The 13,250-nt window shown below is 42.6% G+C and overlaps 1 protein-coding gene across 4 annotated transcripts in view; it reads left to right on the plus strand.

Annotated features, from left to right (window-relative positions):
• Positions 1–308: 308 nt before the first annotated feature.
• The window catches only part of RFTN1 (raftlin, lipid raft linker 1), a 103,220-nt gene continuing 90,278 nt past the window's right edge, over positions 309–13,250 (plus strand). For 2 of the 4 annotated variants that reach the window (XM_071735574.1, XM_071735577.1), the window contains exons 1-2: positions 376–502; positions 12,514–12,669. In XM_071735574.1, coding sequence (XP_071591675.1) covers positions 12,525–12,669 — 145 coding nt within the window. In that variant the 5' untranslated portion in view covers positions 376–502; positions 12,514–12,524. Of the gene's footprint in view, positions 503–821; positions 1,140–12,513; positions 12,670–13,250 lie in introns of those variants that run through there. The other 2 variants (XM_071735575.1, XM_071735573.1) reach the window with 2 other exon arrangements.

The following is a 13,250-nucleotide window of genomic DNA, read 5'->3' on the forward strand; positions in this document are numbered from 1 at the left end:
CTGGGGCCGGCGTGGGGACTGAGGCGGGAAGTGTGTGAGGAACTTCCAGCCCTGCCCGGCAGGCGGAGCAATTCCCTTTCGGGCCGTATCGGCGGTGCGGGCGGGAGGCGCCGCTGCCCCTATCCCTGCCTTGTCGCGGCTCTCAGCTTCGCAGCTCGGAGGAAGAGGAAGTGGCAGCGGCCTCAGGCCAGCCGGGCTCGGCGCGGAGTGGAGCGGAGCTGCTCGGCACGGCCCCGCGGAAGAGCCTCTCCACCCTGTGCCACCTCCCCCGGGCTGCGCGGCACAAACTTTCTGCCGGGCAGCGGAGGCGTGTGGAGGCGCGGCGCTGCCCCGGCACCTCCCTGTCGCGGAGCCGAGGGGGAGCGGCACCGGAGCTCGGCGAGCGGGCGTGCACAAGCGGTAGCCGGAGGAGGAGGAAGCACTGTCAGTGGGGCTGGCCGTCTCCGCCCGCTGGGCATCCTTCAGCACCGCCGGGCTGCGCTTCGCCCGCCGCCTGTCCCAGGTATCGCCGCTCACCCGCCCGATCCGGAGGCCAAACTTAGTGAAGGGGTGGGAAGCGGGCCTGGGACCGGTCGGGGGTGGCTGGTAGGTAGGCTCGGCGCGACAGAGCGGGGAAAGGGGTCCGGGGCTCTGGTTCGTCTTGAGCCTCTGTCTGCTGAAGTTCGGAGCGGGGCCCGGGCTGCTCGGTGTGCCCAGCTTTGGAGGGGTTGTTGGAGGCACTCACGGGTGCCGGGGTAGGGAGGCGTTCCCTCCGCTCTTCACCTCGAGCAGATTTCGGTTTGTGGGGCGCTGGTAAACCGCTGCTCCGAAGGGGGCGGCGGTCCCGCCCGCTCCGCTCCTGTCGTTTGCCCCGCGCTGGCCGTTAGGCCGGGGTAGGCGGCGGGGCCGTCCTGTCAGGCGGTGAGGAGACCCCCGGGCTCCGCCAAGGCGCTTGCGGGGAACCGCAGGAGACATTGCTGAAAATCGCTTCTCCCTAGCGCGGTTATTCGCGTCCAGCCAACGCCGCGGTGAGGCAGAGCCGGGAAAGGAGAGCTCCGAGAGGAGCCGGGGCGGGCGGGTGTCTGCCTGCCCAGCCCGGCGCCGCTCCTCACGTACCGGACACCTGGAAGCAGCGGTACCGCATCGTGAGGCTACCCGGGGTTTGTGATTTTACAGTTATTTTCAAAAGTTGGGCTGCGTGTTGCCTTTTTTTTAAACTCCGCGACGGTGTTTCAGCACGTTTTTACAACAAAATAAGGAGAGGTAGCGCGATCATGCGTCAGTAGCGTCTGAGTATGGAGTGCGTCTCCTGTTTATCTTAAATTCTTGTCAGAGCAGCTGCTTCTCACAGCTTCTGTGTTTCTGGAAGAAGGGAGTTGGCCTGGATGGACTTGTAGAGTCTTCTGTGATACTTCCAACTTGGTCGAGTAATTAATGGGAGACATTTGTTCTCCATTAAGGCTGAGCGTGCTTGGCCCCAGAGAGCTGCCAGCTCGGACCGGGGAAACGACTTGGGCCGGGGGCGGCTTTGGGGCAGGACAGGGAGCAGGGCCGGGGTCGTCTGGTGGTCTTGGTAGGGCTGGCTGTTGTGCTGAACTCGGATTGTTGGATGCAGAACAATAAAAATTTAACTATACCTGACAAAACGGCCTTTAATGCTTTCAGCCGAAGTTTGGAAGCTATAGTATGATTGTATACTGCTTCTATTTTTATTCCTGTAAAATACGTGTGGATTTTTTTTTTTATTTAGGAGAATAATTAACATAGTCACGGCATAGCTGATCTCTAGTTTACAAATATTTTTTGTACATCTGCTTTTTTGCTTTATTTTTAATTAATCCAATCCATTTCAGCTTCTGGTATTGAATAACATGTTACTGGCAATAACCCTCTTTTTCAAACACTAGTGGTCACATTTGTGTATTTAATTTATTTTTTTTCTAAGGAAAAAAAAGTCTCGGAATGAAGGGTTATTTTAGGAATCTAACTTAACCTCAAGTTAGTTGCATTAGACAAGGGGCTTTCCACTGATTAAATGCTGGCATTCCCCTGATCTGAGAAGGAGAATGTACCACAAAATGAGTATATACAGCTGTGATTAAATACCTAGGGGAGTTCTGAGTTGTGATACTGGGAAGTGCAGATACCATATTGGGTATAATGAAGTGGCCTTAGAATCTGTGATGGAAAAACTGGAGCCACAGTCTTTTGAAGAATAAAAATCATAATTGGTGAAGTCTGTATTTAAAAAAAAAATAAAAAAAAAAATCACATAAGTATTTTCCAGCTGCCAACTTCATGTGAGATCTCATGGCTTCTCACCCGGCTCCAGGTGTCCTCTTAACCTTCTACTCCAAATCAGTTGGCCATCATTTTATTTCATGGCAAACTAACAATTGATAGTAGCTATAGGACTGTCCAGTCTCTCTGGTTTTGTGTTTTATCATGGTTTTACTGGCTGTTTGTGAGGCTACTGTGCATATATTGCAATATGCATCTGGTTTTTATGACTGGTTTTTGTGGGTTAGGGATGGTGTGATATTAACTTTCCTTTAAAATTGGACTCCTATCTCACATTCCTATGCCTGCTTTTTTTGGGTCCATTCAGTCCTTAATTTGATGGACAATAAATGTTAGCTGCTGTAGTTTCCCCTGAAGTTCTTGAGAGTAGTTCTCTAGTCCTTAGCATCTCTGTAGTCTCCTAGTTCCATGTAGAGACATCTTGCTTGAAAACTTGCAGCTGTGCTATTTCAGAAGAAATTGTACCTGTGCTTTGTCCAGTGACATGAACACTTTATCTTTTCCAGAAATGGCTTGCCTAAAATTATTTTTGAGAAATACATGGTACCACCTGAATCTGTTGCTGCAGTGAAAGACAGTATCATGGTTATCACCAAGTATTAAATCTTTTGGATTGGCTGCAGGGTGATGTGAGTGATATAAGGACTGAGGGTCTCGCCAACCTGCTGTTCCTCACATTTCTCCCCCACACCAGCACCTCCCTTGCCTGTTTCCTCCACTCGTTCACTCTGATCCTGTTTGCTTTTCTTTTTCCCACCATCTCCCCCACATTCATACACAGACAAAACAACTCTCCAGGGAAAGTGTTAAGTTCAGCTGGTGGCAACCCCTGGTAGTGGGTTGTGAGTTTGCAGAGGTAGCCCAGTGACCTGCAGGCCCAGGGACAGTGCAGAGGAAAGTAAGTGTGTGTTATGCAGGGGAGCAGAGTTGAGCCCAAGTGTAGTGCTGTGAACAGTGTAATAAAAGCAGTAGCACCTAATAATGTTTTGTTGAAATCACATTATCACTGTGGCATATCACATGCTGCATGCTAGGGCTGTGCTTTTGTCATGACTTGTGTATAAGACCTGTCAAAGTAGTCTGCTCTAACTTTACTGAATCCATATGGTATTTATTCACATATAACTTTTTTTCTTTCTTTTTTCTTTTTTTTCCATAGAATCATAGAATTTTCAGGATTGGATGGGACCTTTAAGATCATCTAGTTCCAACACCCTGCCATGGGCAGGGACAACTCCCACTAGTCAGAGCCCCATCCAGTCTGGGCTTAAAAACTTCTCAGGATGGGGCTTTTTCTTAAATTTTCTTAAACCTTAGCAAACTCTTGAGGCTAGACTAGAGAATGTCATAATTGGCCAAATCATGTTTTCCTTGTTTTTCATCTAGGCAGTATGCTTTCTTGTCTCCCAGGGAGACGGTACCAAGCCTGATGCAATAGTTTGTTTTTTTAATTCTAGCAGTTGGATCTGCAGTTCATCATGGCAGGTCTTCCAGAGTTTTTGGTAGGAGTCCAAATTAGCCCTGATTTGTGTTCTGCTTCTGTTTAGTTGTGGTATCTTTGGCCTCTCTAACTGGGCTTGACTTCTGGCACATTTCACTTTGTGATGGTGTTTCTTGATCCAAGACTCTAGTTTCCTCTGTTGAGCTTTTTTTTCCCCTGTCCCTTGAAAGCTCTCTGCTTATTCTACCTTTCCTTCTTTATTAGGTAATTCATCTCCCTGGGTCTGGAAACCTTCTTATGAATTCTCTTGTCACTTCCTTGGGTTACAAATTCTGTAGGTACTCATATTGTAGTTTAAACATGTTCCAGACCTCCACTGTGCTCATATCCTCTAGCTTTTCATTCCTGTTCATCTCACTAATGAGTTCCCTTAGTTTTTGAGATTTGCCTTTTGAAATTGAAAACCTTAATTGCAGATTTACTTGGTTTGCTCTACCATTTAATTTAAATAAAATCAATCATAAGGAATGAATCTGGGATTATTCTTTCACCAACCTTTCTATAGGCAGAGATTTAGATATCAGCTGCAGGTTTAAAATCCTGGTAGTGCTAGTTAAATTGAAAAGTATATGGTGAAAAAATTGGTCGGTTGTAACATACAGCACTGTATGGGACTGATTTATGGTCGTTGTTCTTTGGATTTTCAAAATAAGTTTTTGAGAATCTGTTATATTACTTGGTAAATGTTAGTTACTTAGAGAACTGATCCTTCCCCACAAAGAAAAACTGATTGCAGTGTTTACTGAATGTATGCTTATATAGTTACCTGCATGGTACTACTTTTCAAAAAGGACCAAATCAATAACTCTTGGTACAAATTTTTTCTTCATGAGTAGTCTCACCAAAACTCTACATAGTGGTGAGCCAGAGAGGGAAAAATGGGAATGTGTCAGGATCATGGCTTTATTCCAGGAATGCATAAAGGATCCTCCTAGCATGCTATTCCCCTTTTTTAATTTTTCTTGTATACAGGGTTTGTCAGGTCTGGTGTTTTTAATCCTCTGCTTTGGTTATGCTTCTGTACCTGATGGTTTTGGTTTTTTTTCCTTGTTATTCCTCTTCTGCTTCATTGCTTTGACTATGCTAGGAAAGGGACTTGGCCACCATTTGCACACCCTCCCAGTGTTTGTTTAAGGCTGACTGGGGGAGTAAACACTCTGGTGTTTTGTTGATGAGGAAGGATGCAAAAATTACATGACCGCATGCCAGCAAGTGAACTGAGCTGCGCATGAAGTGCTTATTATTTTGAAAATGGAAAGGTCAGGATTGTAGGAGTGAAGGCTTAAGAAAATAAGTGCCTCTCATTACTGCACAACAAATGTGAAGTCCTGTAATTATTTGTAAAAGCCTTGTAGTATCCCTGTGAGTTAGCTAAATATTACCCATGGAAGGAAGAACCAGGATGGAAGTACTTAACCAGAATCAAGAGAGAAAATTTATTAATACATTGCCGTTGTCTTGCTTGTCTGCTCCACTCACCATTAAGAACATCATGTTCCATTATTCACATAATTTTGTGAAAGGAAATATAGCAGTAACTTACGTATTTTTAAAAAAATAAGCTAATTAATGATAAAGCTTACAGAGCGAGGTCACTGGTTCTGGACAAATAAACATATTAAATGTGTTAATGCAAGCAAGCTTGCTCTCACTAATTGTGCTCAAAAACAATCTGATAGTGTTATCTGTCTGCAGAGCACATTTTGTTTGGATGTCATTATAAATATTAAAATTACTTTGTTTCAGGTGGTAGTGTATTGGAATATTCAGTCTAATTCTATATGCTTGGCACTCGAGTCCAGTGCTGTATGTATTTGAAAGCATTGTTTAGGAGGTCTTTCCAAATCATCCTGTAAACAGTCATTGACACAGGAATACTGATAGAGTTGAAATAAACTGTTTAACCAATATGTACTTAGTTGATAAATATCCCTTAAATTACTTAGTCTAGTAATCTCTTCAAGATTCCATTAGCTGTGTTGTTCTGTTACATTTCAGTGTAATTTTCATTATTATTCCTTGGAGATTAATTGTTCTGGAGTTACCTGAAAGGAAGGGGCAATACATCAGACAATCAGCTCCATTTGTTCCCAAGAAAGCCCCAAACAATCAGGCAGGAGGAAGGGTTCCTATCTTCTCTTCTTTGTGCCCTTTTCCTGCTGAAAAGGAATTCTGGGGTCCCAGCCATTACTATGAAGAAAGTAAGTTGTTAGCTACATGATATTCTTTTCTGATTGTTCTTGTTCGTTGCTAATTCTGAACTTGTATTTCATCTGTTTTGAGTACAAGCTAATAAAGCATGAAAGTAAACCCAGGCTGCAGAGGGAGTTTTAACAGAGCTTAGGTGCAGACTTAAGAAGTTGAAAACTTTGCAGATCTCTAAAGGAGGTATAAAAATGTGCATTTTTTTTTGAGACAGCAATTTTCTTCATGGAGGTGCTTAAAAATGGAGATCCTTTTTTTTCTCTATTCCTGACTACAAGTCATTGTAACTTTTTTGGGGTTTGTTTTTTTTTTCATGGTCAAGGGTACTACCAGTTTTATTGAAACCTGAATTAGGAAGGAGTGTTCAGGGACAGGTCATTGGGTAGGTGCTTGGATAGGTTTCTGTCCTATTCTTCCAGATACTCCCCAAAGCTCCTCTACTCTTAAAATGCAAGGTGGAAAGTAATGGGGAGAAAGTAGCAGCAAGTAGGTTATTTTGTAGCTTGCAAATTGGGTATTTGCTTGGGATGTACAAATCCTGGGATAAATTTTTTTGAACTCATTTTGCAGAAGAAAGCTACTTGTTTCCTAACCAGTGTGGGCCTTTGCTGTCACCCACAAGAGAAACCTATGTATTAATTGACTGTATGCTTTGCTGCTGTTCTGCAGCTCATCACAGTTTCCATTTTTCATGTTTTGCAAAACTAAAGTGAGATACAGACTAAAAAAACCCCATCTGTTGTTAGATCTGGGTTTCAGTTCTAGTTTTTCCATCACGTGGCTGAGCACAAGAACAATGTTAGAGATTTTCAGTATCATAGAATACATTTAAGATTAATTCACAAGCTAAGTGAACTTGTAGATAAAATTGTTTTTTTCCAGCATAGTTAAATCTTAATTATAGTGGTTAATATTCTTAAGTAGATATTACTTTTTCTCTCAAGATATTTCTTCTATTTATGGAACTAGTGAGTTGATAATTACCTTTTACATTAGTGAAAAGGAAAAAGGTTGTTTTAGAATTTACTGCAGAGCAATATATATTTGCAAGCTTTGCAGTGATTTTGAAGTGTTTTTTTAATTTTTGAAAAAGTTTAATATTACTGATATATTTTCTTTTACTACCAAATAAAAAAGTTGAGTTTGCATGCACATATGGAAAGACAGGATGAATATATGTGGTACATCAGCCTTCAACATCCCTTATAGCAAAACAATATACCTGCTGAAGAAGGGAATTGTAGTGGGTTTAGATTGCTTTGAATGCAACAGTGATGAATATTCCTTAGAGTACTCTGTATAACTTCAGTGTAGAAAATTAAGGTGAATACTATGATGTTGACATCTAGATTTGTAACTGAAAAGCAAGGAGATGTTTTCAGACAGGGAGGGAGACTCTGAACAGCATTAATTTTGCTGGAAGAGAGCAGTAACTAGTCTTAAAAATCTTTGGAAGGTTTTAAAGCAGGCTGTCCCAATAGGAAGTTTGTGGGATAACAGTGAGCAGAATTTGGTGAATCAGTGATTACTTGCCATACACACATCATCAGTATATTTGAGAAAACTTTAAGTATTCATACATCTGTTGCTGTTTTTTTAAAAAAAATACTTATGCTCCTGTATTAAAGAAGGAAATTTATTTCTTAAAATTACTTTGCTGCTGCTGTAGCACTTGCATCCTAATTACTGTGAAAAAGAGTGTAGTTTTGTGAAACATTTTTCTATTGATACCTCATTTTTATTTAAGTGAAGCATCCTTTTCTCTAGGTATGCTTTAGTAACATAATTGTCTATACTTAATGAAATCTGGGGAAGTATATACACTCAAGGATACCAACTGAAGCTTTAGCTAAGCAGCAGGAAGATGCAAATCAGTTCTGCAAAGCTGTCAGTCAGTGAATTAATACAAAGAATAGATACTTTCAGTCCAGTCTGAGATGGACAGGTGTCTCCATACTGTGGTTTGGCACCATTTCCAGAGTTCACTGCTTGCATGGCAGTGAGGGTGTACTGGTTTTCTGAAAAGGGCCAAGGAAATGTTTGCTAGAGAAGCACAGGGCAGCCACCAGCAAGCAGGATTTTATTTACCAGCACTTTCACCTCTGTGTAGGAAAGAATGCAGCACACTCTGTGATGTGAAATACTGAGTCCCTAAGGCCTCCAGCAGTCATCACTGTCTGAAGGGTGCTATGGATTTCAGAATCATTGTATAACTAAAGGTTACAGGCATTGCTGTCTTAATGACTTCTGAGTTGGTTTTTTTCCCTACAAAATGCCATACAGTATAATGAAGATAAGTAAGAATTACTGAGCCATCATTGAAAGAAGAAATTTGATATGCTTGCTAAAACTTACTGCTTAGGTTTTTTACTCTGCAGTATGTTAAAGCACTTCTGGAAGTGTTCTGTTACAGGCCATAAAAGTATTCATCATATCTTGTTATGGCAAATTAATATACATTTATATGTTAAAATAAATAACATTTTAGACTTAAGCAAAAGAAAGAAGCACATGAAAGAATAATCCCCCTTTTTTATTTAATAGTAGTAGTTGTCGTTACAAAAAAAAAAAAAAGAAGAGCAGAAGGTATCATTTTGGGAGCAGAAAAAGATCTTGAGGATTTTTAACCTTAGCTGGAAAGGAAAAAACCCAAAACCTTTAACCTTTCTATGTAGTTGGAGGCAGGATATTGGAAAGGTTGTAATGAAAAACCTCAGGTGCTTGAGTGAAAAAAATAAAAATCACAAAACATATTGATGACACATCATCTATTTTTCTTGATGCTTTAGGTATTTTTAGCAAATGTTCTTTCTGCTGTCAGTTTCTTTGTGAATATTTACTGTGGTGTTTTTTTAAGGTTTAATGTGTTAGTCAGTCCTATTTTGATGTATTCACAGGTGGCTTTGTATAAAGAGGTAGATATGCATGTACAGACTCTGCAGTTGACATGAAGTTGGACTGCATTTCTGACTCTGAAATGATTTCCAGCTCTTCCAGGGGTGCAGGAGAATGGGATGAAATTATTACTGGCTAAGAGAAATACAGTGGAATAGAACAAAGTTAGGGGATGAGCAGAGACCTCTGGTACATCTTAGTAGCTCCTCAAGTAGCTGTGTTGGATAAAAATAAAGAGAAATGGGTTCTTTGGCTGCTGAGAAGCTGACAGTAAACTGAATGTGATTCAGCTGTGACTGATGCTTTTAGGTGCAGGTTACTTGCAGTGGAGACAGGGAACCAATAGTGTTCTTTGGATGGGCCTTGTTAAGGTCTCATTTTGAACACACCCTCACCTGCGCTCATGAAACCAGGAGTGATGCAAAAGGGAGTGAGTGGGGTGATAAATTATAGAATTTTCAGGGTTGGAAGGGAATCATCTTGTTCCAACACCCCTGCCATGGGCAGGGACACCTCCCACCAGATCAGGTTGTTCAGAGCCCTGTCCAGCCTGACCTTAAAATCTTCCATGGTCGGGGCTTCCGCCACCTCTCTGGGCAGCCTGTTCTGGTGTTTCATCACACTCACAGTGAAGAACTTCTTCCTAACATCCTATCTAAATCTACCCTCCTCTAGTTTGAATCCATTCCCCCATGTGCTATCACTACCTAACATCCTAAAAAGTCCCTCACCAGCTTTCTTGTTGGCCCCTTTCAGATACTGGAAGGCTACAATTAAGGTCTCCTCGGGGCCTTCTCTGCTGCAGACTGAATAACCCCAACTCTCTCAGTCTGTCTTCACAGGAGAGGTGCTCCAGCCCTCTGATCATGCTTGTGGTCCTTCTCTGGACACACTCCAGCACCTCCATGTCTTTCTTATAACAGGGGCTCCAGAACTGGATGCAGTACTCCAGATGGGGTCTCCACAAGATCAGAGAGGAGGGGGAGAATCACCTCTCTAGAGCTGCTGGCCACACTTCCCTTGATGCAGCCAAGGATCTGGTTGGCTTTCTGGGCTGCAAGTGTACACTGATGGCTCATGTTGAACTTCTCATCCACCAGCACTCCCAAGTCCTTTTTCTCAGGGCTTCTCTCAAGCCAGTCACTGCCCACCCTGGATCAGTGCTTGGTTTTACCTCAACCCAGATGCAGGACCTTACACTTGGTCTTGTTGGTTGACCTTCATGAGGTTGGCATGGGTCCACCTCTCCAGCCTGTCAAGGTCCCTCTGGATGGCGTCCCTTCCCTCCAACCTGTCAGCTGCACCACACAGTTTGGTGTCATCAGTGAACTTGCTGAGGGTGCACTCAATGCCACCATCCATGGCGCCAGTGAAGATGTTAAGCAAGACCAGGCCCAATACTGATCCTTGAGGGGTTCCACTTGTCACTGGCCTTCTCTTGGACACAGACCCGTTGACAGCCACTCTTTGGGTGTTGCTGTCAGTCCAGTTCTTTATCCACCAAGTGGCCCATCCATCGTTTGATGGATGATCGTGCACATTTTACCTGCTTGGAGACCAAGATGTCTCTTGTGAAGGGTGTCTTGTAACTGACAGGAAATGACTTGATCATGTTTATCCTAACAGATGACAGGGAGGGATGTGGTAACTTCATAAAAATGGCTTTACAAGGAAATACATGACAAAAATCAGAAAAGTTGAAGAATGACATAAATTTCTCGAGGTAGATAGAAACAGGAAGCTGAACATGAGCCAACAGTGTGCCCAGGTAGCCAAGAAGGCCAATGGCATCCTGGCCTGTATCAGGAACAGCGTGGTCAGCAGGTCCAAGGAAGTGATTCTGCCCCTGTATTCAGCCCTGGTGAGGCCACACCTCGAGTCCTGTGTCCAGTTCTGGGCCCCTCCGTTTAGGAAGGAGATTGAGGTCCTGGAGCAGGTCCAAAGGAGGGCAACCAGGCTGGTGAAGGGACTCGAGCACAGATCCTATGAGGAGAGGCTGAGGGAGCTGGGGCTGTTCAGCCTGGAGAAGAGGAGGCTCAGGGGAGACCTCATCACTCTCTACAACTCCCTGAAAGGAGGTTGTAGGCAGGTGGGGGTTGGTCTCTTTTCCCAGGCAATTCTCAGCAAGACAAGAGGGCACAAGAGGTCTCAAGTTGTGCCAGGGGAGGTTTAGGTTGGACATCAGAAAGAATTTCTTTACTGAGAGGGTGATCAGACATTGGAATGGGCTGCCCAGGGAAGTGGTGGATTCTCCGTCCCTGGAGATATTTAAAAAGAGACTGGATGTGGCACTCAGTGCCATGGGCTGGTAACTGCAGCGGTAGTGGATCAAGGGTTGGACTTGATCATCTCAGAGGTCCCTTCCAACCCAGCCAATTCTATGATTCTATGATTCTATGATAATACTTTGGGGCTGGAAATTTGACTTAATTTCTAACCACTAGGGGGATGAAGCAGTGGAATAAACTCCATAAGCACATCTTTGAAGTTGAGGAACCTGAACTAGTTTTTCGTTCTCTGCTTTAGGTTTATTCATTGGCACAATAAAGGCAACCCTAGGCTGTGACTGAAGTTTTTCAAGTGCTCATTGCTCTCTGTTGGAGGTTGCAGGGAGGCTGAACCAAAGATTTTTATGGTGTTTCATGCAGTGCATTTATACTGAATGGATCCCATTCCTCCAAGTGCTTGGGGTGGCCTGTGGGAGCTCCTCTTTGTCACTGTGTGTTTATTCTGCATGTCATACCCTATCCCTGCAGGATGAGTTTCTCCGTGTAGCTAGAGGCAGGGTTTTGCGTGGCTTGTAAGGAAAAACCTTAGAAGCCTTTCTGGTGAGTCTTTTTATCTTGTCATACTCACTGCTGGGTGAAATAGTTTGCCTGAGTCTGGCCAGCGTTGTTGAAGAGGAATGAGAGGATTTGGATCATCACCAAGCAATTCTTCCATTCTTTCATACTCAGATGAGCATAATGTGCAGGATATTGAGAAACATTTAATGTGTAGCAGAAATGGTTGTCAGGGTTAATCCTGGCAGCTTATCAAAGAGAACTAGATTTATCTAGCCCTGTTGTGTAGTCATGTGTCTCTTCTGCTTTTAAGATGGCTGCTGTGAAGTGCCATTATTTCCTGTGGGTTACCTGAAAAAATGATGTACAAGGAAGTGAGGTAGGTTTCTAAATGCTGGTAGTTCTCTGCAAACCTCCTTTTCCATTGAATTTCAGGTCTGAGTGTTGCAGAGATCTGTGTAAAAGACAGTACCGTCGTCACATAAGTTGTTATGAAATTGTCAACCCTTATATGAGCAAGTTATCTTGCATTTTCAGCAACTTTTTATAATGGAATATGTCTTCCAGAGTACACTACTGAATATCAGTGAAAGATGCAAAATACAAGCATTCAACTGTAAATTTTTAAATACAATAATAGTATGCCTGAGGGTTGATATGAATGGTATGTACTTCAGTTACTATCTGAACATTCATTTAATGATACAATTTCATATAGTTTGTGGGTAGCTTGTATTTAAAAACTAAAAATCACTGCAGTATACTATTGTGTTACATGAAGCTGGAAAGAAAAAAAAACAAAACCAAAATGAGTTTTCCATGTTTCCTTTCCCTGCCTGTTTGCATCAGGAGCTGCTGAAATGGGTTGTGGATTGAACAAACTAGAGAAGAATGATGAAAAACGACCTGGTAATATCTATTCAACTTTAAAGAGGCCTCAGGTAGAAACCAAGATAGATGTTTACTATGAGTATCAATTTCTGGACTTCACGACACTAAATGATAGTAAGTACACAATTTTATTCTTAGATTTGTTTTCGTTCCTGTTCAAGTTAGTGTGTTAATTGGTCAATAATGATTATTGAATAGTGTGTGAAAAGTTATTAAAATGTGTCTAATTTTTTCAAATAAATGCCTTTTCTTCAGTCATAATGCTGATGAGCAGAGATCCTATTGAGAACTTTCCATAAAATTGTAACCTTAGAGCTATTTGTAATTTCAACCCCACCCTTTTTTTTTTTCTTTCTCTAATACAGCGTTTTTTTCCTTAATTTGTATTTTGTCCATGTTTCAATAGTAGAAAAACTCAGGTCTTTCTAGTTCCTTCCCTTCTGCTCCCTGTGCTCCCTCAGGAGTATTTTGAAAGATTAAAGTTAGTGTTTTCAATTTTGCTAACTTGAATTACTTAACTCTTAGGTGGTCACAGATACTTGCTTATAGGTGTACGCATGTGGGTGGAAACAGCATAGTGGAAAGACACTGAAGATCTAAAACATCAAAGAGGTGACTGTTCAGCCTCATGCAGTTTTTACTTTTTTTTCCTGTCTGAAATAGTCTTGCTTTAATTCACATGACAATCCACAGAT

This window comes from Heliangelus exortis, chromosome 2, assembly GCF_036169615.1.
Source record: "Heliangelus exortis chromosome 2, bHelExo1.hap1, whole genome shotgun sequence".
NCBI lineage: Eukaryota > Metazoa > Chordata > Aves > Apodiformes > Trochilidae > Heliangelus > Heliangelus exortis.